The sequence below is a fragment of the Furipterus horrens genome, unplaced genomic scaffold (genome assembly GCF_987537825.1).
Source record: "Furipterus horrens unplaced genomic scaffold, mFurHor1.1.pri manual_scaffold_13, whole genome shotgun sequence".
Lineage (NCBI taxonomy): Eukaryota > Metazoa > Chordata > Mammalia > Chiroptera > Furipteridae > Furipterus > Furipterus horrens.
In genome coordinates, this window is record NW_028327183.1 from 39,233,739 (window position 1) to 39,255,263 (window position 21,525).

Below are 21,525 nucleotides of genomic sequence, written 5' to 3' on the forward strand. Positions count from 1 at the left end.
TGGGGACTAGAGCGCGACATCCGGGAACAGTTTAGCCCCGCCTCCTCGCCCCGACAGGGCGCCAGCACACAAGGCTAGACTTTAAGTTTTTTCTTTGGCAGTAGGTCCAGTTCAGGTGGAGCGTATGCGCATGCGCCAACTGCGCCCTCTGGGAAGAAGTCACGTGGCAGCCGAGAGTCTTCCTTCTTAGTGCCTCTGGGGCTGGAGCGGAAACAGTGGCGTAGTTTCCGTTTCCGCTGTCTCTTCGTCTTCCGGTCCTCGAGGACACCGCACGGGCTGCTGCTTTGGGTCCTTCCCCGCTTGGGAACCTTCAGCAGTCATGGCGATGTTTGAACAGATGAGAGCGAACGTGGGCAAGTTGCTCAAGGGTATTGACAGGTCTGACTCTGGTCGGAGGGAGCGCTTCTGGCCAAGGGGAGGGGGGTAGAGGAGAGGATTTCTGGAGACCTCAAGGGCTGGTTACGGTCCTGGGCTTGCCTACCGCTCTCTGCTCTTTCATTGTCTTACGGTCTCTCTCTCTCTCTTTCGCTCTCTCCCTTCCTCAGCCTCTCACTGTGTCTCTCAGTGCCTCTTCATCTCTCCCTTCTTTCCTTCCTCTCATCATTCATTCGATACGTGGTCACTAAAATCTGTCAGTGCGGGGCAATGTTGGGACCAGAGGTGACCAAGACAGCTGCAGGCCGTACTTACATGGAGTGCCCAGTTAAGAATCCAGACAAGACCGACAATAGTGATAGCCGGGAACAGTCAGAGCTGTGATTGGGGAACCACAAGCAGATTGGTCAGAACTGGAATGGGGGAAGCTAGGGAGGAGAGGATGGGGTTAGACCAGGGTGGGGCCTGGGGAAGGGAGGAAAATGTGGGTGTCAAAGATGTCCAGGAGCCCAGGCATACAGACTGCCATGACTGATTGTCTGAGAGGCTGGGGAGGCATCCTGGGCCTTAGACCCAGGGCTCTGATGGGGTTTAGAGCTTAGGCTTAGGGTGGGATATGGGTAAGCTTTATTACTAGAGTTTACAGAGCTGATTCAAGACTTGGGTAGAGCAAGTGACCAGTGCCAAATTTAAAGGGAAGGAAAGGAGGGAGGAGCAGGTTACTGTGCCCACCCCCGTCTCCAGATAAAGTGACTGGCCTCAGCTCCTGTCTCCTTTCTGGTCATTCATCTTGATTCTTTTCTAGATACAATCCTGAGAATCTGGCCACCCTGGAGCGCTATGTGGAGACACAGGCCAAGGAGAATGCCTATGATCTGGAAGCCAACCTGGCTGTCCTGAAGCTGTGAGTGTCTGCCTCCAAACCCAGCCCCATCCCAGCATCCAGCAGGGCACCACTCCCAACACTGGGTGGGGGCAGGAGTTGGGAGTAGCCTGCAGGACGCAGTATCTTTTGGTATCAAGACTATGAAGCCAAGGAAGTTAGAGCAGCAGGACAGTTATTTTTTTTAAGAAATTAATCACAAAACACACATACAGACCAATACATAAAACAAATACTATTGGCGCTCTGTGTCACAGGTTCCACATTAATAGAAAAATTGAAAACATTTTTCAACCGAAGTTAGAAAACATTTCCCCCAAAATGTGCCATTGCTGATGTGTGCTATGTAGTTAGGCCTACTGTGGTTATATCTGTATTAAACACATACAGACTTTTTTCTTGTCATTATTCTCTAAACAATACAGTAACTACTATTTCGATAGCATTTACATTATATCAGGTATCGTAAGTAATCAAGAGATGGTTTAAAGTGTATGAGAGGATGTGCATAGGCTGCGTATAAATATCCACAGTGGGTCCTAGAACCAATCCCTTGTGAATATGGAGTGATTGTATGCAGTTTAACAACTAACTATAAATGCACCCGTGTAATCACCATTCATATTGTAAAACTGAGTGTTGCTAGCTACCCAAGCTCTTTGCCCTATATGTTTTTTGCCAGCCACCCCCACTGTCCACACTGGTAACCACTTAATATTCTCATGGCCTGCCTTTATGTGAGTTTACCACATGCATGTATTTGGATCACCTTAGCTCAGGATAGCCTGATTTGAACTTGACACGAATACAGTCCTACAGCGTGAGCTCTTCTGCATCTGGCTACTTCCACTCAACACTGGGTTTATGAGATCTGGCCATTTTCTGTGTGACTGCAGTTTGCTATTGTCGGTGTTGTATAGTGTTCTACTGTGTGACTTTGTCATAATTATCTGTTCTCCTGTTAGCAGACATTTGGGTTCTTCTCCCTCGGTACCTTACTAACATACTACCAGCTGTGCAATTTTTAAAGTTTGCATAGCTTCAGTTTTGACATCTATTAAATGCAAGTAATGACACTTGTATTTGTGGTGGTGTTTAGATAGTTGTTGGTGATAATCACTGCTCAGTGAGTTTGCAGCATGTGTAGTTGCTGTGCTGTAAGCTCACTTAGGTGCTGTATTGCCCAAGAGATGAAACTGATGCACAGAGAAATTTTTAAAAAGATTTTATTTACTTAGTTTTATTTTTATTTTATTTTTAAGTATATTTTATTGATTATGTTATTAGAGTAGTTCCAATTTTTTCCCCCTTTGCTCCCCTTTGCCAAGTACCCCCTTCCCTCCAGCAATCCCACCTCCCTTAGTTCATGTCCATGGGTTGTGCATGTAAGTTCTTCGGCTTCACACTTTCCTATATTATTCTTAACTTCCCCCTGTCTGTTTTGTACCAGCCGATTATGCTTCTTAATCTCTGTACCATTTCCCCATTTCTTCCCCTCCCCCTCCCAGCTGATAATCCTCAAATGATCCCCATACCTATGATTCTGTTCCTATTCTGGTTTGCTTAGTTGGGTTTTGTTTTTATTTTTTAGCTTCAGTTGTTGATAGTTGGGAGTTTGTTGTCATATTAGTATTCATAGTTTTGACCTTTTTCTTAAGTAAGTTTCTCTGACAGTTTATATAATAATGGTTTGGTGATGATGAACTCCTTTAGCTTTACCTTGTCTGAGAAGCACTTTATATGCCCTTCCATTCTAAATGATAACTTTGCTGGATAGAGTAATCTTGGTTGTAGGTCCTTGCTTTTCATCACATTGAATACTTCTTGCCAGTCCCTTCTTGCCTGCAAAGCGTCTTTTGAGAAACCAGCTGATAGTCTTATAGTCACCCCTTTGTAGACAACTCTCCATTTCTCTCTTGCTGCTTTTAGAATTCTCTCTTTATCTTTCACCTTTGGCATTTTAACCATAATGTGTCTTGGTCTGGTCCCCTTTGGGTCCAGCTCGCCCAGGACTCGCCGTGCTTCCTGGACTTGTATGTCTATTTTCTTCACAAAATTTGGGAAGTTTTCCTTCATTATTTTTTCACATAAGTTTTCAATTTCTTGATCTTTCTCTTCTTCTGGCACCCCTATGATTCGGATGTTGGCACGTTTAAAGTTGTCCCAGAGGTTCCCAAGCCTCTCCTCATGTTTTTTAGTTCTTGTTTCCTCATTCTGTACTGGTTGACTGTTTTTTTCTTTCTTATGTTCCAAATCATTGATTTGAACCCGTTTCCTTCCCTTCACCATTGGTTTTGTGTGGATTTTCCTTCGTTTCACTTAGCATAACCTTCACTTCTTCTCTTATGCGTTTGCCATACTCAAGCATATCTGTCAAGCCTGTGAGCATCTTTATCACCAGTGTTTTGAACTCTTGTCTGTTAGGTTGGCTATCTTCTTGTCACTTAGTTCTCCCACGGGAACCTTGATTCGTTCCTTCTTCTGGGCCATACTTCTCTGTCTCCTCATCCTGACAGGCTCTTGTGTTTGTTTGCCTGTGTCTTAGGTAGAGCTGTCGGTTCTGTTGTTACGTTGTAAGGGGTGGAGCCTTAAGGATTTCTCAGTAGAGGGCGACCCATTTCACCACGTTGTGGTGCTGTATGTGGGGAAGGGGCCTGAGAGGGAACAATGTTGCTTGCCCAGCACTCGCCCCTTTTCAAGGCACCTCTCCCACTTCCATATGGGACTGGTACCTCTCTAGCTCTTTGCCCTGGCTGTCGTTCCCAGAGTGGGTGGATCTGCGGATGTTCTAGAACCATCGGGGCCCTTTAAACAAGCGTACTCTGCTCAGAGACCGGCTGTTTCTTCCTCCGCCCCAATGCCCACTGGTTTGCACAGTCAGAAGCAATGAGGTTTGATTTTCCCTGGTGCTGGGACCATGAGCTGAGTGGTCTGGTGAGGAGCTGTGAATGCTCCCCAGGTGTGCCTCCTGACTTTTTAAAATATGTAATTATGCTTTCTGCCTGCCTGACGCTGCTGCCGCCGCCACCACACCACATCCTCTCTGCCCCTCCTATTTCTTCTTTGTATCTTTGATGGACTTCCATGCAGTTTGATTTTCTGGAACTTCTGGTTGTTTCTAGTTTTGAGGTACTTGTACTCCTTCTTAGTCATGGAGGGAGATGCAGCCTATCTGTCTACACCTCCATCTTGGCCAGAAGTATTTACTTACTTTTAGAGAGAGGGGAAGGGAGGGAGAAAGAGAGGGAGAGAATCGTCAATCAGTTGCCTTTCACATGCCCCCAGCTAGGAACCTGACCTGCAGCCCAGGCATGTGCCCTGACTGGGAATTGAACCTACGACCTTTCATTTTGTGGGATGACATTCAGCCCACACCAGTCAGGGTGAGGCACAGAGAATTTAACCCTTTGAGTGCCGTGTGTAATTGGAAATTTGGATCAACATGAGAAAAATTATATCAGTCTATAACCTGAGGTTCAAAAAAAGAGAACAAAACATAAAATACGAATTATTCCATTGTTATTACATTTATAGCCATTAAAAAAAGAGTCGCTGGGAGTGGCGCTGGCACTTTTGGGAGAATTTGTCAGCATTGCTCACAGCGACATTGGCACTCAAATGGTTAAAATAAGTAATCCACAGTCACTCAGCAGGGAAGTTTAAACCCAAGCAGTCTGGCTTCAGAGTCCTTAACCACTATTCTAGATTGCTGCTTTGTACTCATTTATGAATCACTTAACAGTATTTCTCTGATTGGGTGGTTATGAGGATTAACTATCCTCATCTATAGAGCAGGAAAGTAGGATCAGGGAGGTCTCACAGAGAGTGCTATGGTTGGGAGTGGAGCCCAGGCATGTCCAGCTCCCAGGCTATGGGTCTAAGCAGTGTGTAATCTACCTCGCACCTGGTGAGGCTCTGGGACCTGGAGAGGCCACCTGTTGCTAAGTCTGTTGTTCTCCTTCTCAGGTACCAGTTCAACCCAGCCTTCTTTCAGACCACGGTCACCGCCCAGATCCTGCTGAAGGCCCTCACCAACCTGCCCCACACTGACTTCACACTGTGCAAGTGCATGATTGACCAGGCCCATGTATCCTTCCAGCTCTCGGGCCCAGGTGTGTGTAGGAGGAAGCCAGGGCAAGATGGATCATTTCACAGGGAAGTGGTCAGGCTGTGAATTTAGCCACAAACACTTGAGTACTTGCTGTGGGCTTGGCCTGGTACTGGGTTGGGCTGGGGCCCTGTGCTGGTTGAGACAGGCCCGTCCCCTGCTCTCAACAGAGTTCACCGTCCAGTGGGGGAGACAGGTCCCCTATCAGTGACATCCTGGAGAAGTTAGGGCTCTGGGTTAGAGGGGCCAGAGGAGCACCTGACCCTGCCTGGATGTTAGGGAGAGCTTCCTGGAAGAGGGACCATATGGAAGATAAGGAGTTAGGTGAAGCAGTAGGGAAGAGAGATCTAGGCAAAGGGAACTATATAGTATGTAGGGAGTCCTGGAGGAAAGGAAGAGCTCATTGCTGTCTTTTAAAGGCTGTAGAAGTTTGGCTGCAGTTTTCAAAGTAGAATTTGATCAGACTCAAAAGGGCACCTGGGAGTCATAGAAGGCTTTAAAGTTGTAGAGTGAGGGGGTAGATTTATGCTTTAGAAAGATTCCCATGAGGGTTCTAGTTGAGTAAAGACCACCAGGCAAGAGAGGCTGGGGGTTATGTATCCTTAGTGCCTAGCACAGTGCTGGCCCTCAAAGAAAAATGCTGTGGGGAAAATCAATGAATTGGATCCCCCAATCCCCACTTGCTTTTTTGTGGCTGGTCTAACACTTGGCCAGGAGAGCCTTCACCTTTTCTTTAATTACTTGAGAAACTTGGCCGAGTCCCCCATCCATGCTGGACCCTGTGCTTGGAGTGCTCACCATCCTGGGGCTGTCACACCTACCTGCCCATTAGTGGCTAAGCTGAGCAATGGCTGCTTACTTGTTGAGCCTGCTCTGTCAGGGAGTGCCTGCCTTCTGAGAGATTGTCGACCTTCCCCAGGTTTAAAAAACAGACAGAGTATACTGTGAAAAGTACCAAAAAAAGCGTACAGAAGGAAAAAAAGGCTTCTTCCCTCCTGTCCCATAGCTATGCCACTCCCCTTCCAGGAGGTAACAATTGTTTGTTCTTTTTGGGGACCTTTCCACAGAGTCCCTGTAGATACATAAACACAGCTGTGTGTGTTTATATACATACATGCCCCCCACCCAAATGACAGGCTGTTGTGCACATTGTTCTGCATCTTGCTTTTTTTCATATCAGTGTGTCTTGTCACATCCTATACAAGTTGGCTCAGTCTCTGTAGACAGGCCAGAATTGATGTAATTGTGCCTGTCATTGGATCAATAGGTTGTTTCTCACCTTTTTCCATAACAGCTCATGCTGCAGTAACCAGGAGGTGGGTAGGTAGGGCTGGTCTAGGACTCAGGAGCAGTCTCTTTAGGCTCTGGAACCATTTTCCCTGAACATTTCCTCCAGCAAGAAGAACGGCCAATCCGACAGATTTTATACCTTGGAGACTTGCTGGAGACCTGCCATTTCCAGGCTTTCTGGGTAACTTCCCTTTGGTGCAGGGGCAGGATGGGTAACTGGGCCATGTGGAGTAGACTGCTAAAAGTAATGACCATGCCCATTGATTGGGTGCCTGCTTGGTGATGGGCCCCGTGCTCAGGGCTTTGTAAACATCATCTCATGGAATTGTTATCCTCACACAGAGCCTGAACTCTGGGTGTGCCTACGGGGCTCAGGCTAATACACACACACATTCTTTCAGCATCAGCGCTCCATCACCTGAACACTCCCCCTCTTGCTCCAATTGGAGCAGCTTCACAAGTGCGAACCACTGCCCTAGATTTCTCTTCAGCAATAAGTGCCCCCTCCTTTGGTCATGAATGTCAACCTTTGCCACCCTCTGACCAGTTCCTCCTAGCTTTCCAGCTCCCCCCTGTAAGGTCTCCAGCCCAACATTCTTGGGCTGACCAGTACTCCAGTCCTCTGCTCTGTTTTCTCCTTAAGCGTAAGTCATGCGTGCCTCCCCACACACTCACCTGTGTTTGATAGGATGTGGGAGGCTAGAGAAAAGGACATCTGGAGTACGGGACAGCCCAGATCCATAGTCCTCTGCCCCTCCTGGCCTAGGCTCTTGCTTCCCTCCCCAGTTTATTCTCTCCCCACTGTCCCGGACAGCTCTTCACACCTTCCCCCCCACCCTTTCCTTCTCACCTTAACTTATGATCTGGCTGCTTGTTTTGTGGGAAAATAGAAGCAGCCATAGCAGAACTCATGCTTGTCCCTGGCCTGGCTCTCCCATTTACTGCAGCTGACCAGGTGCTCTGCTGTTCTTAGAGGGTGCGTTGTCCCTTCTATCTCAAGCCACCCCTCCTGTGGTGCACTGCCACCCTCCCCTCGCACCCCCTCAGTGGCATCACAACAGCAGTTCTCCCATTGTCTTGGTACAGCTAACATGGCCTTCCTGGGTTATTTCTGTCACCACAGAACATGTCTATGGAGTTAGTTCCAGCCTGAAGAGAGCTCTCCCTGACCTCCACGTTCCCACCATCTCTGCTTCCAGCCCCCTTTCTCTGCTCCCCTTTACAGCCAAACTGTTGGCTAGGGGACTTCCTGCCCAGTTTGCCCAGGTTTTAAAACTGGAAGTCTCACGTCTCAGGAAAACCTCTCTGTCTCAGGCAGGTGGGATTGTTGGTCATCCTGCTCCCCCTGTGCACTTGAACCCACTCCAGACCTGTGTGACCAGCCCTCTCACCCTGCCCCGCAACATGCACACACTCCATGGAACTGCTCTTGTCAAGGTCAACAGAGACTTCCCTGTTGCTAGATCCAGTAGGTAGTTCTCAGGCCCCATCTTACCTGTGTGTCATCCCCTTGGCAGGTTGTCACCCACTGCTCCCTCAGATCCTTTCATCACTTGGCTTCCAGAACAGCTGCTCTCCTGGCTTTCCTCCTACCTCACTGGTTACTTTTTCTTGTGCTTGTGGCTTTCTCATTTCCCTCACTAGTCTTGGAGGGAGCCCTTGCTGAGAAGATAATTGAGCAGAAACCTGAAGGAGGTGAGGGTGCTAGCTGTGGGGGTGGGGGTGACAATTCCAGACACAAGAATAACCAGTGCAAAGGCCCTGAGGTGGGCAAGTGCCTGGCATGACTGAGAAGCAGTGCAGAGGCCCCTGTGGCTGGAGTGAGAGTGAGTGGGACAAGGCAAGGGCATGGATCCTGTGGGGCTTCATGGGTCTCTGAGTGAGACAGGAGCAAGGTGAGGTGGTTGACTACAGTTAGCTAATCTATTTGTTCCCTCTCTTGGACTGCTTTCTGCCTGCCAGGTTCAAACCTCAGCTTTAATTTTGGGCAAATCACTTAATAGTTCTAAGCCTTGGCTTCTTCATCTCTAAAATGGGTATGAAAACCAGTAACTTACATTATAGGGTTGCATACAGAAGAATGATTGCCATGTGGGGTGAATGCTCAAGTGTCAGCTTCTATTGTAAACATTAGTTAGCATTCTTGATATTATAATGTTAATATTGTCATTCCTCTCACAGCAAGCTCTGGATGAAAACATGGACCTTTTGGAGGGTATAACTGGTTTTGAAGATTCTGTACGGAAATGTAAGTCCCTTTCTGAGCCTGAGCTCCATGGCTAGGGGAAAACGGTAAGGAGTGGCAGCAGGGTCCTGCTGGGGTGCCGGTTGGGGGGCGGCGGGGTAGGGGGAGTGGCTCTTTACTGTCTTTGTCTCTTACCTCCGCAGTTATCTGCCATGTTGTGGGCATCACTTACCAGCACATTGACCGCTGGCTGCTGGCCGAGATGCTTGGGGACCTGACAGGTAAGGCCGTCTCTGGGTCCCTAGTGCCAGTCTAGGAGATTCAGGGTGGTTGGGGCAGTGAGCTTCAGCCAGCTCCTCCAGTGGACCCATCCCTCCCTTACCCAGTGGTTATTGAAGGCCCAGCCCAGAGAAGAAATAAAGAATCAGTATAATACAGTCCCTTCCTTGGGGAGGTCTGTGACGTTCATTCATGTGCATAAATTATTGAATGCCTACTCTGTGCCAGACACTGTTCTAGGCCCTGGGGACATGGGAGTGAACAAGAAAATGGCTCTTATCTGTTCTCATGGATGTAGCATAACATCCTCAATACAGGAGTGCCCTGTCATGTTCACCCAATGGCTGAAGCAGAGTAAGGGTGGGGAGGGAGGCCAAGGGCAGAGAGGTGGTGGTGGGAAGATCTCCAGATATAATAGGGCTTCTTAAGGACTTTGACCTTTACCTTGAGTGAGAAGGAGCTACAGAGGGCTCTGAACAGGGAGGGACGTGATCAGGCTTACGTTTTTAAAAAGTCCCTCTTTTTTTGTTTTTTTAAATTATTTATTTATTTATTTGTTTATTTTATTTTTAGAGAGAGGGGAAAGGAGAAAGAGAGGGAGAGAAACATCACTGTGTGGTTGCCTCTCACTTGAACCCCCAACTGGGGACCTGACGTGCAACCTAGTCATGTGCCCTGACTGGGAATCGAACCAGCGACACTCGGCTCGCAGGCCGACGCTCAATCCACTGAGCCACACCAGCCAGGGCTAAAAAGTCCCTCTTAAAAAATAAATGTATTTACCCATTTTTGCAAAAAAGAAACAGGCAGGAAAATAAAAGCTAAGGAAGTGGGACAGAGGTGGGGGGTGAGAAAAGGGAGGAGAGAGGGATGGCTTGGGAGTGAGATTTCTCTTAGTACCTTAGACAGGTTGGCCTTTTGATCCAGGTAGGTTTTTTTGTGGGTTTGTTGTTGTTACTGTTTTTAATGGTTGTAAACTTTTGTTACATACTTTGTGTCAGACACTATACTGTTTTACATTACATAGATGTTTGACATACTTAAAAGTGACATTAAGTCAAAAGGGGATGAAACGACCCTTAGAATTGAATATAAAAAGAAACAAATGAATCTGTATCAAATTGATAATGGTTACACAGAAAAAAATTCTTTCAAAGTAGCAATATACTCTCTGGCCCTACGTCCTTAGTGGCATGTTTTCCAAGGGAGAAAAAGAACTGCAAAGAAGTTTTTAAACCTGATGCCATAGACTTGTTAGTGGTAATGATGACATCGTGATATTGAAACCATTTCATGCAGGTTATGGGAGAAAGTAAATATACAAAATCCCTGTGATGACAAGGATAAGTAAGGTAAAAGACTCCCCCTGGTGGCCGTTTGGAGAATGAACGGTAGAAGCCTAGAGCTGCCACAGAGGCGGCTGCTACTGTCCACATAGAAGATGCTGGTAGTCTCTGAAGCAGCTGGGCAAGGAGGGTCCGTGGCTTTTGACTCCCAGGCCCCCTGGTACTGTGGGATCGTGGTGACTGGAGCCCCTGTGCTGCCTCTGTCACCTGCAGACAGCCAGCTAAAGGTGTGGATGAGCAAATACGGCTGGAGTGCTGATGAGTCGGGCCAGATCTTCATCTGTAGCCAGGAAGAGAGCATTAAGCCCAAGAATATCGTGGAGAAGATTGACTTTGACAGTGAGTTGTGGCCTGAGGCCTCAGGCTGTGGGGCTGAGGGGGTGTCCTTCCACAGAGACCAGAGCTGGCTCCCCAGGATCCAGATAGATATGATCTGGTTCAGGGCATCCACCGGACTCCACTGAACTCTTCTGTCCATGGAGCTGCTGCCTAGAAAGGAATGGCAGAGGGTACTGGGTATCCTTCCCTAGAACTTCCAGGACCTGGAGGGGCCTTGTGGGGTGTCCCCACAGGCTTACTGGTCTCAGGGGCTCTGTCCCATTATCTCCTTTGTCGTTGAGAGATCCTGGGGCCTCAGTCCTGGCATCGTATAAAACTCAGCAGAATGCCAGAAAGTGCAGACTCTGGAGTCAGGTTAGTGGGTGGGACTCTTGGTTCTGTACTTTGTGGCTGTGTGACTTTGAGCAAGTGATTTTACTGCTCTGCCTCAGTTTCCTTATCTAAAATGTGGAGAAGACAGGCCCTGGCTGGGCAGCTCAGTTCATTAGAGCATCATCCCAATTCACTAAGGTTGCAGGTTCAATCTCCAGTCAGAGCACATGCAAGAATCAACCAATGAATGCATAAGTAAGTGAAACAACAAAAATCAATGTTTTCACTCTAAAATCAATTCTTTAAAAAAGATATGTGTTGGTACAGCATGGCTTCTCAGTACAAACCAGTTAATTTGGGACCAATGAGGAACCAGAATGAGTGGGCACTTGGGGACTCTAGACTTACTCTGAGATGTGCCTGTTTGTGTTGCAAGCTTGCTGGAGCAAAGGGCTCTGCAGTGAGGCGGTGCAAGTCCAGCTGAGATTTGAACCTGGGCCTTCTTGCTCCAGAGTCTAGGCTCTTTTTTTATTGATTGATTGATTTTAGACGGAGGAAGAGCGAGAGAGAGAAAGAGAAACATCCATTTGTTGTTCCACTTCTTTATGCATTCATTGGTTGCTTTTTTTATGTGCCCTGACCAGGGATCAAACTTACAGCCTTGGTGTATGAGGTCAGTTCTATAACCAACTGAGCTGTTTGGCCAGGACCGGAGCCCAAGCTTTCAACTAGTGCCCCAAAATACCTTTGTGATAGTGACTAGGGCCCAAAAAGGGGTTATGTTCTGTTGCTCTAAAGAATTGTGGGTGTTGTTGTTTGCAGCTTCATCTCCAATCCCACATTGACCCTCATTTCCCCTTCTCTTCTCAACAGGTGTGTCCAGCATCATGGCCTCCTCCCAGTAACTTTGCAGGCGTTTAATAAAGATTTGTTGCCTTAGCCTTGGTTTCCCTTCACTGGTTCCCTAACTCTGCCCCTCGCCCACCAGAGGGAGCCAAGGAGCATGCCTCTGCCAGCCCTGTGCTGGGGGCCCCCAGTGGCAGTGCTTCTGTCTCCTTTCTTCTCTCGCCTACCCTACCCCAACAACTGGCCTTGCACCCCCGCCTTCCTGATCTGTCAGGTCTCCTGGAGGACCGGCAGGAGTGAGTCAACAAGGAGGAGTGAATGGGACAGGAGCCCAGCCCCGCAGCTGGCTGTAGCCTGGGCTCTGCTGTTCTCTTGAAAACCTAGCTGAGCAGGAGTGGGCCCCCCGCCTCCCCGGGGGTTCTAGTAAGGGCAGACATACCTTTGCCTGTGGGCCTCACAAATGCAGGTACTGGTGGCCCTGGGCAGTGGCCAGAGGTGTGAGGGGGAGGATTCTGGCTGTTGCTCAACCCTTTGGTCTAGTGACTCCTCTGGTCCTCAGTTTCCTCAGAAAGGGAGAATGGTGGTGCACCCTTAGCAGGGTTATGAAGATTTTGTGAGCTCTTGCCAGTAGAGATCTCAGACCAGGTCCTAGCCTGTTACTGGCGTTTAGAAAAATAGGAATCATTGTTGATTTAAGACTGCGGTTTCTCCCCAAGGTTGCAAACTAGTCCCCAGCAGGCTTCTATTTGGAGAGACTTGACAAGGAAATTTGGATTTTCAGCCAGGCCATGCTCCCCCTCCCAAAGTCCCAGCTCACATCACTCCATCCTTCGCTGGGTGGGTTATCTTGTCCATGTTACACATGAGATATTCCAGGCATCTGGTACAATAACCTCAGACAAGTGTCTCCCGTCTCTCTTCCCCCTACCCTGTGCTTGTGTGCAGGAAGAGGTGAGGACAACAGTGACTGCCTTTGGGGAGAAATGGAGGAAATGAAATGCCATGATGGAAGCACAGCCCCTAGTGTGGACCTGCTGTTGCCTGGGGAGCTCTTCGTCCCTGACAGTGGACTTTGCCTATGGAGAGCCGTGACAGTGCCTGAGCTGCCAGCCCTGCCATCTCCACCCACCCCCTATTCACCTGTACTCACACCCATCCTTGGGGCATAGACACGACTGGAGCCAAGGCGGGCGCAACAGCCTTTGCCCTGGGTTGCGGGCCTGAACAGGAGCCAGGAACTAGGGCGTGTCCAAATCCTGGGCATAAAAGGTGCTACTGCAGCTCGGGACTCCAGAGCTTACTGTAAGGGGGTGAAGCAGGAAAGAAGACATGTTGCTGCCCACCCATTTGTGTGGGCACCTCCTCAGGGTGGGTGCAGTTCACCCACTTGACAGGTGCCCTTGTGTAGGATACAACCTGCACAACTGGCTGCATCCCACTGCGAGGAGGAGGAAGTAACCTGTATCTCCTTTGGAAGCCACATCTTGCCCTGCTTTGCCAACTTGCTTTTGCTCCAAGAGGATCATACTTTGACTTTTCTTTTTCGAGGATCATCATACTTTGAGCAGCTAAGATGCCTGGCTCTGGAGAAAGAATGGCTGAGTTCAAACCCCAGCCTAGTGGCCTTTGGGCTTGTTTACCCTGTGCCTCAGTTTTACAGCTGGCGAGAGTACCCACTTCATTGATTCCTGTGAGTGAATGCACGTGAAAGCTTAGAGCACCTTGGCAAACTTGAAGAGATCAAAAACTTGTAGCCTGTCTTGCTCACTTGGGCTCAGGACTGTTGTCAGCTGCTTCCGTTGTCACCTCTAGACATCCCAGTATCTCGTGCTCCCACCTTGGGAGGACACAGCACTGTCCTTTGTTTCATTTCAGTAGCACTATTAATGGGACACTTAATCAGTTCTGACTGCGGTCTTGAGAATTCCAGGAAGTGCAGAAATGGTGAGCCCATTGCTATAGCCCTTCACTCAGAGCCCCTTTTTGGTGTCTTCCTGTCTCCTCTGAGCTCCTGCCCTGCTGCCCCTTGACTCTCAATAGATGTCAGCTGTTAATACTGCGCTTTCTGGATGGCTGCCAGGAAGTGGCTTCAAAGCTGACTTGACAAAAGAATCCCTTAATTTAAGCCTCATTGCCTGGGACCATCAGCTTTGGGAGGTTTCTCAGTGTCCACCAGGAGCAGGTAGGGTGGGGCAGATGGCCCTTTGCTCTAGGACAGTGGTTCTCAACCTTCCTAATGCCACAACCCTTTAATACAGTTCCTCATGTTGTGGTGACCCCCAACCATAACTAAAGCATAGTGATTAATCACAAAAACTATGTAATTATATATGTGTTTCCGATGGTCTTAGGCGACCACTGTGAACGGGTCGTTCGACCCTCAAAGGGGTTGCGACCCACAGGTTGAGAACCGCTGCTCTAGGGCCTTTTCCTGCTGACTAGGCCCAGCATAGGAGTCCTGGGCTTGTTCACCAAGTCAGGCAGGAAGAGGCTGCCTGCCCCAGCCCAACCCAGCCCAGCTTTGTAAACCACCAAAACTCCTGGGTCTTCTGACCAGGTCCTAGCATCATCCCCTGGGAAAGTAGACTACTGCCCAGACCTTGTCCCCTTCTTTTGCTTGCCATTAGATCCCTTCCAGTGCCTTTGAGAGAGGTGGGGAAAGATCCTTGCAGCTTTCATACCTGGAGGAGCCATGTCTTAATCCCCATCCCTAGCAGAAAACCTGGAGCTATCTCAGTCTTGATTCTTTCCTCTTGTCCCTGCCCTCTACCATGCCCAATCAAATTCATGACAGGAAGTCCAGTCAACTTTGTTTCCCCCAAAACTACCACTGCCTCTCCTCCATTACTGTCTCCTGTAAGACCCTGGTCCTGTCCACCCTCATCTGGACCATTGTAGCAGCCTCTTCACTGGTCTCCCTGTGCTCAGTCCACCTTCTACAATCTGTTCCCTTCATGTGGCTTGGGGTACTCTGCAGAGCTGAATCAGATCCCAGCCCTGCTTAAAATCCTCCCTTAACCTCTCATTGTATTTAGAATAAAATTTGTTATACTAATCACCTCAGTAAAAAAATTAAAATTCCTTCCATGGTTTTAAGTTTATTCACTCATTGACCTAGGGTTTATCAAACTTCTATTTTGTGCTAGACGCTGCTTCAGAGACTAGAGAAATAGCAATGACCCAAACAAAAATATCCGCTCTCACTGGTGACATTCTTGGGAAGGAGACAGATAAATATGAATAAATCAACCAATCGTGTAGTATGTTAAATGGTCATCAGTGCTCTGGAAAAAAGAAAGGCGTGGGATGCTATGTTACAGTATTTTTAATTTTTACTTGATTTTTTGAGAGAGAGAGAGATTGATTTGTTGTTCCACTTACCCATGCATTCACTGCTTGATACCCATATATACCCTGACAGGGGATCAAACCTGCAGCCTTGGTTTATCAGAAAGATGTTCTAACCAACTCCGCTACCAGGCCAGTGGGGAGGTAGGGATGCTATTTTAAATAATGGTCAGGGAAGATCTTGCTGAGGAGGTGATGTTGGCCCAGAGACATGCAGAAGAAGCTGTGAGTCCTGGAGATCCTGTAGCGGGGTAAAGTGATCCAGGCAGTGGTAACAAGGTATTGCCAAGTATAAAGGCCCTGAAGCTGAAGCAGGTCTGGTGTGTTCCAGAAACAGCAAGGAGGTCTGTGGCGTAGCTGGAGCTCAGAGAGCAAGGGGCAGAGTGGGAGGTGGCCTGGGAGAGGAAATGGGGACCAGGATGATGGGAACATGGAAGACCTTGTGGGTCTGGCTGGTGCCACAGAAGTCTCCCCTACTTCAAAAGCTGGGCTGAGCTGGGCCAGGCAGGGAAGACTCCTTCTGCACTTTTTCACCTTTCCTTGATTTTGACTTGTACTCTGAGTGTGGTGCTATGGGAGTGGGGAGCGTTCTGGACAGAGGAGGGAGGGACCTGATCTGACTCAGGTGTTCACAGGCTCCCTCTGGCTTCTTGTGGGAAGAGGGGCTGTGGGGAGCAGGGAACTGGTGAGAAGGCTGCTGTAGTGGTCCAAGCAAAGACAAGGCAGAAGTGGATGGGACCACGGTGGGGGCCATGGGGGCAGGGGAAAGTGGGTGGATTCTGTTTATACTTTGAAAATGGAACTGACAGAATTTCCTGAAGAACTGGATATGGGGTACGGAGACAAAGAAGAACCAAGGATGAATTCAAGGTTTGATGTCTGTGGAGCTGGAAGGATGGGGGCATCATTCACTGGGTTGGGGATGGCTGTGGGGTGATCAGGTTTTGGAGGGAAGATCAGGAACTCAGCTTTAGATATTTAAACTTGAGATGCCCATTAATGTGGCAATATCACTTCTTTTTTAAAGAATTTATTTATTTTTAGAGAGAGGGGAAGGGAGGGAGAAAGAAAGGGAGAGAAACATCAAAGTGCAGTTGCCTCTTGCGCACCTCCAATTGGGGACCTGGCCCACAACCCGGGCATATGCCGGGACTGGGAATTGAACCAGTGTTCCTTTGGTTCGCAGGCAGGCACTCAATCTACTGAGCCACACCAGCCTGGGCAATATTGCTTTTATTGTTGCCCCTCCTCCCCATGTTAGCCACTTGAGAATTAACCATGCTTATCATGCTCAGCACTATATCCAACGCCTAAAAACAATGCTTGGCAATACAGGTGCTCGCTGAATGTTTGCTGAATGAAAGTCCAAAAAGTCCTCTACCTTTCCAGCCAGCCAGTATGTATTCCAATTTACCTAACTCCTCTATTTCCTGAATCCTTCGGGTCTTTTTTCAAACGTCCTTCTCCGCGAAAGCTACTCTACATTTCAGCTCATGATTGATTTTTCTCCATAACACTTTTCACCTTAGAATATATTCTATATGTCTTAAAATTGTGTTTTGTCTCCATTCTCTAGAAAGTAGTCCCATGACGGCAAGGATTTTTGTCTATCTTGTTTCGTGCCAATGCGTAAAACTTGGTCTAGCACACAGTACGCGTTTAATAAATACTTGTTGAAGTCGTGTTGCCGAGCGGGACTCCATTCCACGCCAGAGCAGGTTAAGGCCTGATGGCTAGACCCGCCTTATGAATCATTCATGACTGGCACCGCCCACACGCGAGGACGCGCGCGCTCTTGCGGGAGAGGGGGCGTGGCTCGTACGCCAGCTGAAGGGGCGGCGGGGTATGTGGACTCCGCGCAGGCGCCGAGCTTCCCGAGGACGGTGAGTCCAAGTGCCTTTCAGGTTTGTAGGCGCGCGCGCGCGCGCGAGAGGGCGGTGGTGGCGGAGCGGTGCGCAGGCGCGGCGGGTAGTGCGCAGGCGCGGGCAGAGGGCGGGCTGAAGCAGCTGAAGCAGCTGAAGCAGCGGCGGCGTCGGCGGCAGCACCTCAGGAAGAGGGGCGGGAGCTGAGGCGTGAGCGGACCGGCTGGTGGACTAGCGAGAGGCGGCGGAATGGTGGACTACCACGCGGCAAACCAGTCGTACCAGTATGGCCCCAGCAGTGGGGGCAATGGTGCCGGCGGAGGGGGTAGCATGGGCGACTACATGGCCCAGGAGGACGACTGGGACCGGGACCTGCTGCTGGACCCGGCCTGGGAGAAGCAGCAGCGCAAGGTGAGCGGCCTGCGGGCCGGACGGCCTGGAGTGGGGCTTCCCAAAGAGGCTGGGGGCCGTGAAGGGGGTTGGCGGTCCTGAAAGGGAATTGAAGGGTCTGTGATGAGAATTGGGGGTCATGAGAAGGAATTGGCGGGTCTGGGATGGGGTTTGGAGTTTTGAAAAGGAATTGCAGAACTTGAGCAAGAATTGGGAGTGTTAAAAAATAATTGGCGGTCCAGGAGGGAATGTGGAAGTCTAAAGAAAAGGGCTCAGGGAGCCCGACGAAGGAATTGGAAGGTCTGGGCGGGGAATTGGGGAAAGCGGGGACATGATTGGACAACCTAAAATGGAATTGGGGTCGGAGGCGACATTGAAGGGTTAGGGTGATTAGAGAGAACCAGGGAGTCTGGAATTTGTGGATCAGGACGGAATTAGGTTTGGGGGAGTCTGAAGAGGAGCTGGAATTTGGAGGGGGTTATTGGGAGTACGGAGAGGTCTGAAGAGGTTTGGAATTGTGGGGGCCTCAGGGTGGGAGAGTTCCAAAGGGGATGAAGATTCTGGAAGTCCGAAAGGAGTAGGGGTAGTAAGGAAGGGGTTGTGGAGTCTGAAGATCAGTAGGAGGTTTAGGAGACTGGGCAGATGAGAGGAGAGGGGCTGAGGAGAGAAGTGGGTGTGAAAAGGCGTGAAGTTCGGGGTGCGAGGATGCGTGAGGATGTGAAGGAGACCTGGGGCTGGGAGACGTCAGGGACCTGTGAATAAGTTTTTGAAGGGGGCAAGATTTGTTTGGGGTGGCCCGTGTTTTAAAGGGAAAAGGAGGAAGCTTGGGAGATAGGAGGAATAAGGAATGGATGAGGGATGGAGAGGCTGCAAGGGATAGCAGGTATTTGGAGTTATTTTGAGGAGGGGTTTCTGAAGCACAGCAGAGGGTTGGAGGAGCCGCAGGGGAAGGTCTGCAAAAGGTGAGCATGGAGAGGGAATGTGAGCTGGAGTGGAATGGCGGCTAATGGGGGGGAGGCTAGTTTAGGAAAATGAAAGGCATATTAGGAAGGGGGTGTGTAATGGGTAGAATGAGTAAGGAGGTTTTTATGGGGGTGGGGGAGCTTCTGGAGACGCTGCTCCAGGACGGGAAATGTGTCTTTTGTGAAACGAGGAAAAAAGTGGGAGGAATATGTGAGTGTTCAGGAAGAGTGCTGTCTTTTGGCGGGGGTGCGAGGGATGGAGAGCTCATAAAGCAGGGTCTGTTTTTAGGTGGCACGTTGGGGTGTGGAAGCAATTTAGGGGGCACCCACAGTAGTGAAAGAAAGATCAAAGGGGGTAGGAGGCCCAGCGAAGGTGTAGTGTGTCTGGAAGGGGAAACTCGGAGCTGATCTAAGAGAGGTTTGAGTGTGTGCTCCAGAGTGTGTTGAGCAGGCCCATGTGGAAAGGGGTTATTTACAAGTTTGTGTTCCAGGAGGGTGGGGGCATCCTTGGAGTTAGAGGCATTTAATGTGTTGTGGAGATCTGAAATTCCTTCCCAGGTTTGTTACTGATCAGTTCTGTGGTCTTGGGTAAGACCCTTGAGATCTCAGTGCTGTTCTCTCCTCGGATTCCATGAAGGTGGACATGGTTGGTGTCCGTGGGACTTTGGGAGTGTGGGCTTGGTGACGCTTTTTCAGGAACATGGGGCCAGGCTCAAGGGATTTGAGTGAAGAAAGAGAGTGGAGAGTGACTGAAAGCCTCTGGAGGGTGTGGGTTGTTGCTCTGGGGCTCAGTGCAGGCAGTGCAGTCTGGAGGGGAAAGGGTGAAAGGCGCAGCTGTTCCAAACCGTCCCAGGGGTGGAGCCTAGCATAACCTTGGGTAAATTACCAACCTCTGCTTGAATTTCCTCATCAGTGGTGGGGGTGGCGGGTTCCTGGTGGCTGGTGGCGTCCTTATCCATTGCCCCACCCACCTCAGGGTGAGCAGGCTGAGATAATCTGACATAAAAATGCTCTTTGAGGGGAAAGGGAGACCTAGTCTACAGTCGGGACAATAATTTATTACCTGAGTCAGTTCTGAGTTTCCAAGAGACATGAGAGATTGGGAGGGGAACGGGGCGGTGGGGCTGTTGGGGAGACTGTCTGGGATCTTTCTTCTCCTGCTCCAGGTGCCCGAGCCCTTGACCCTTTTTCCTCAGGTAATGGGAATGGAAGACCTTCCTTCTGCCCGCCTCCCCCAAGTGACTCCTTTTGCTAGCTCAGTTCCACTCTCTTCTGGGAATTAGGGTGTGTGCTCCTTGTTGGTTATACTCTCCCTTCATACAGGGCGAGGCTGGGGCACCATCCAGACTTGGGCGGGGACCAGGACTCACCGGAACCCCAAGGCCTTGCTGCTTTGTGTCATTTTTCCTCCTCCCTTCCTCAAGGACCAGGCAAGGTTGAGGGGAAGGGCGGCTCATAGCATGCTGTAATACCAGTGCTTCAGATTCTCAATGAGGGCCACATTCCAGTATGTCCTGCTTTGTACCTACCGCATTGAGTATTTATATTTACACATAGCTGTTCTTTGGGGAAGAAATATTGCTTTATTGCTGTGCCCTTTCGTATTATGGGGTAGGGATCCTTTATGAAAGGGGGAAGGAGTGGTGGAGGGGCCCCACCCCCCCGCCAACACAAACACACACACACACACACTCAAAAACGTCGAGTTAGTGAATGACAGATTGCCTTTCTTTTTTTTCTTTTTAAATAATTTGTTTGTTTGTTTGTTTATTTATTTTTAGAGAGAGGGGAAAGGAGAAAGAGAGGGAGAGAAACATCACTGGGTGGTTGCTTCTCACTTGCGCCCCCAACTGGGGACCTGACGTGCAACCTAGTCATGTGCCCTGACTGGGAATCAAACCAGCGGCACTTGGTTCGCAGGCCGACACTCAATCCACTGAGCCACAGCAGCCAGGGTCCAGATTGCCTTTCTTGCCTCTTCAAGGCTGAGCCACTGAACACAGGGAGAGTGGCAGTTCTGTAAGTGTCTCGTGTATACGTACGCTAAAAAGCTGTGTCCAGGACATCTGTAATCCTTAAAGGATGTGGAATTGAATTTTTCTAGGAATTAAGCTAGGGCTGGCCCAAGTCAGAGTGTGTGGCTCCTAGTAGCTCTCATTTTTACCTCAAGGCTTTACCTTTGCTCTGACTTCTAGGGACCTCTGCAACCAAGGCATTTCCTGATAAGTAGGTTATGCAACAGTTAATGACATGAGAAGATCCTAAGTGTTCTCCTGGGGGATGGGAGGACAGGTCTCGTTTTCATGTAAGTTCTTGAGGAATTATAGCTCAGGGCCACAGTTCCCTCTCCCAGTTTCTGAAAGGGACTTTGGTGGCCTCTCCACCCCCTACTCCTGGACAGGTGCAGTCTCTTGACAGCTGCTCCCAAAACTTCTCATCACAGCAAGAGGAAATGCCTCCTTTGCTAAGCTTGCATGTCTATTGAAACATCACTCACTGCTTGCAGCACCTCAGTGTTTAGACCCTGACCTTTGGCTGTATTAGGTGTGAGTTAATTATTTGAAAGTTCTGGTGATGTTTTGTTTTTCTCCAAATAGGGTTTCTGTTTGTTAGTTTGTTTAGGTTAATGATGGAGGCCCGAAAGTAGCCATCTGTTTTTTTGTTCCATTACTCTAATTGCTTGCCTCTCAGGATCTGGCTAAGACTAACGTGTCCTTAGCCGTTTTCCAAATTGAATAACGTACTTACGAAAAAAAACAAAACACAGCAACAACCCCACCACCACCACATTCAATTGTAATCTAGAAATAAGACTGTGGGGGGGGGGTGGCATGTATTCTCTACCCTCTTGGGAGAGGGATGGGGAAGCTGTTCAGCTGCTAGCACTGCATTTTCCTCTCCTCCAATGTGTTTTATTTAGAACATGGCTTTTCTGATAACTGCAGAAGTGGTGAGGCATGGGAGAATGGCCTGCCAGTACAGCGCCCCAGGCAGCCACAC

The 21,525-nt window shown here is 49.2% G+C and overlaps 2 protein-coding genes across 7 annotated transcripts in view; both read left to right on the top strand.

The window, feature by feature from the left end:
- The first annotated feature begins 216 nt into the window (after window positions 1-216).
- Window positions 217-12,056, top strand: EIF3K (eukaryotic translation initiation factor 3 subunit K). 3 transcript variants are annotated; one of them, XM_090259744.1, is made up of 8 exons: window positions 217-378; window positions 1,181-1,279; window positions 5,225-5,370; window positions 6,728-6,837; window positions 8,838-8,904; window positions 9,045-9,122; window positions 10,680-10,805; window positions 11,991-12,056. In XM_090259744.1, exons 1-8 carry the CDS (start codon window positions 320-322, stop codon window positions 12,020-12,022), a joined length of 717 nt encoding a protein of 238 aa, XP_090115870.1. In that variant the 5' UTR covers window positions 217-319; the 3' UTR covers window positions 12,023-12,056. The 3 variants fall into 3 exon arrangements, with proteins under 3 accessions (XP_090115870.1, XP_090115871.1, XP_090115872.1); XM_090259745.1 differs by having other exon boundaries at window positions 218-378; window positions 5,225-5,345; window positions 6,763-6,837; XM_090259746.1 differs by lacking the exon at window positions 6,728-6,837 and having other exon boundaries at window positions 218-378; window positions 5,225-5,372.
- Window positions 12,057-17,293: 5,237 nt separating this feature from the next.
- The window catches only part of ACTN4 (actinin alpha 4), a 70,028-nt gene continuing 65,796 nt past the window's right edge, over window positions 17,294-21,525 (top strand). For 3 of the 4 annotated variants that reach the window (XM_090261362.1, XM_090261360.1, XM_090261361.1), the window contains exon 1: window positions 17,295-17,584. In XM_090261362.1, coding sequence (XP_090117488.1) covers window positions 17,423-17,584 — 162 coding nt within the window. In that variant the 5' untranslated portion in view covers window positions 17,295-17,422. Of the gene's footprint in view, window positions 17,585-21,525 lie in introns of all 4 variants that reach the window. The other variant, XM_090261363.1, reaches the window with a different exon arrangement.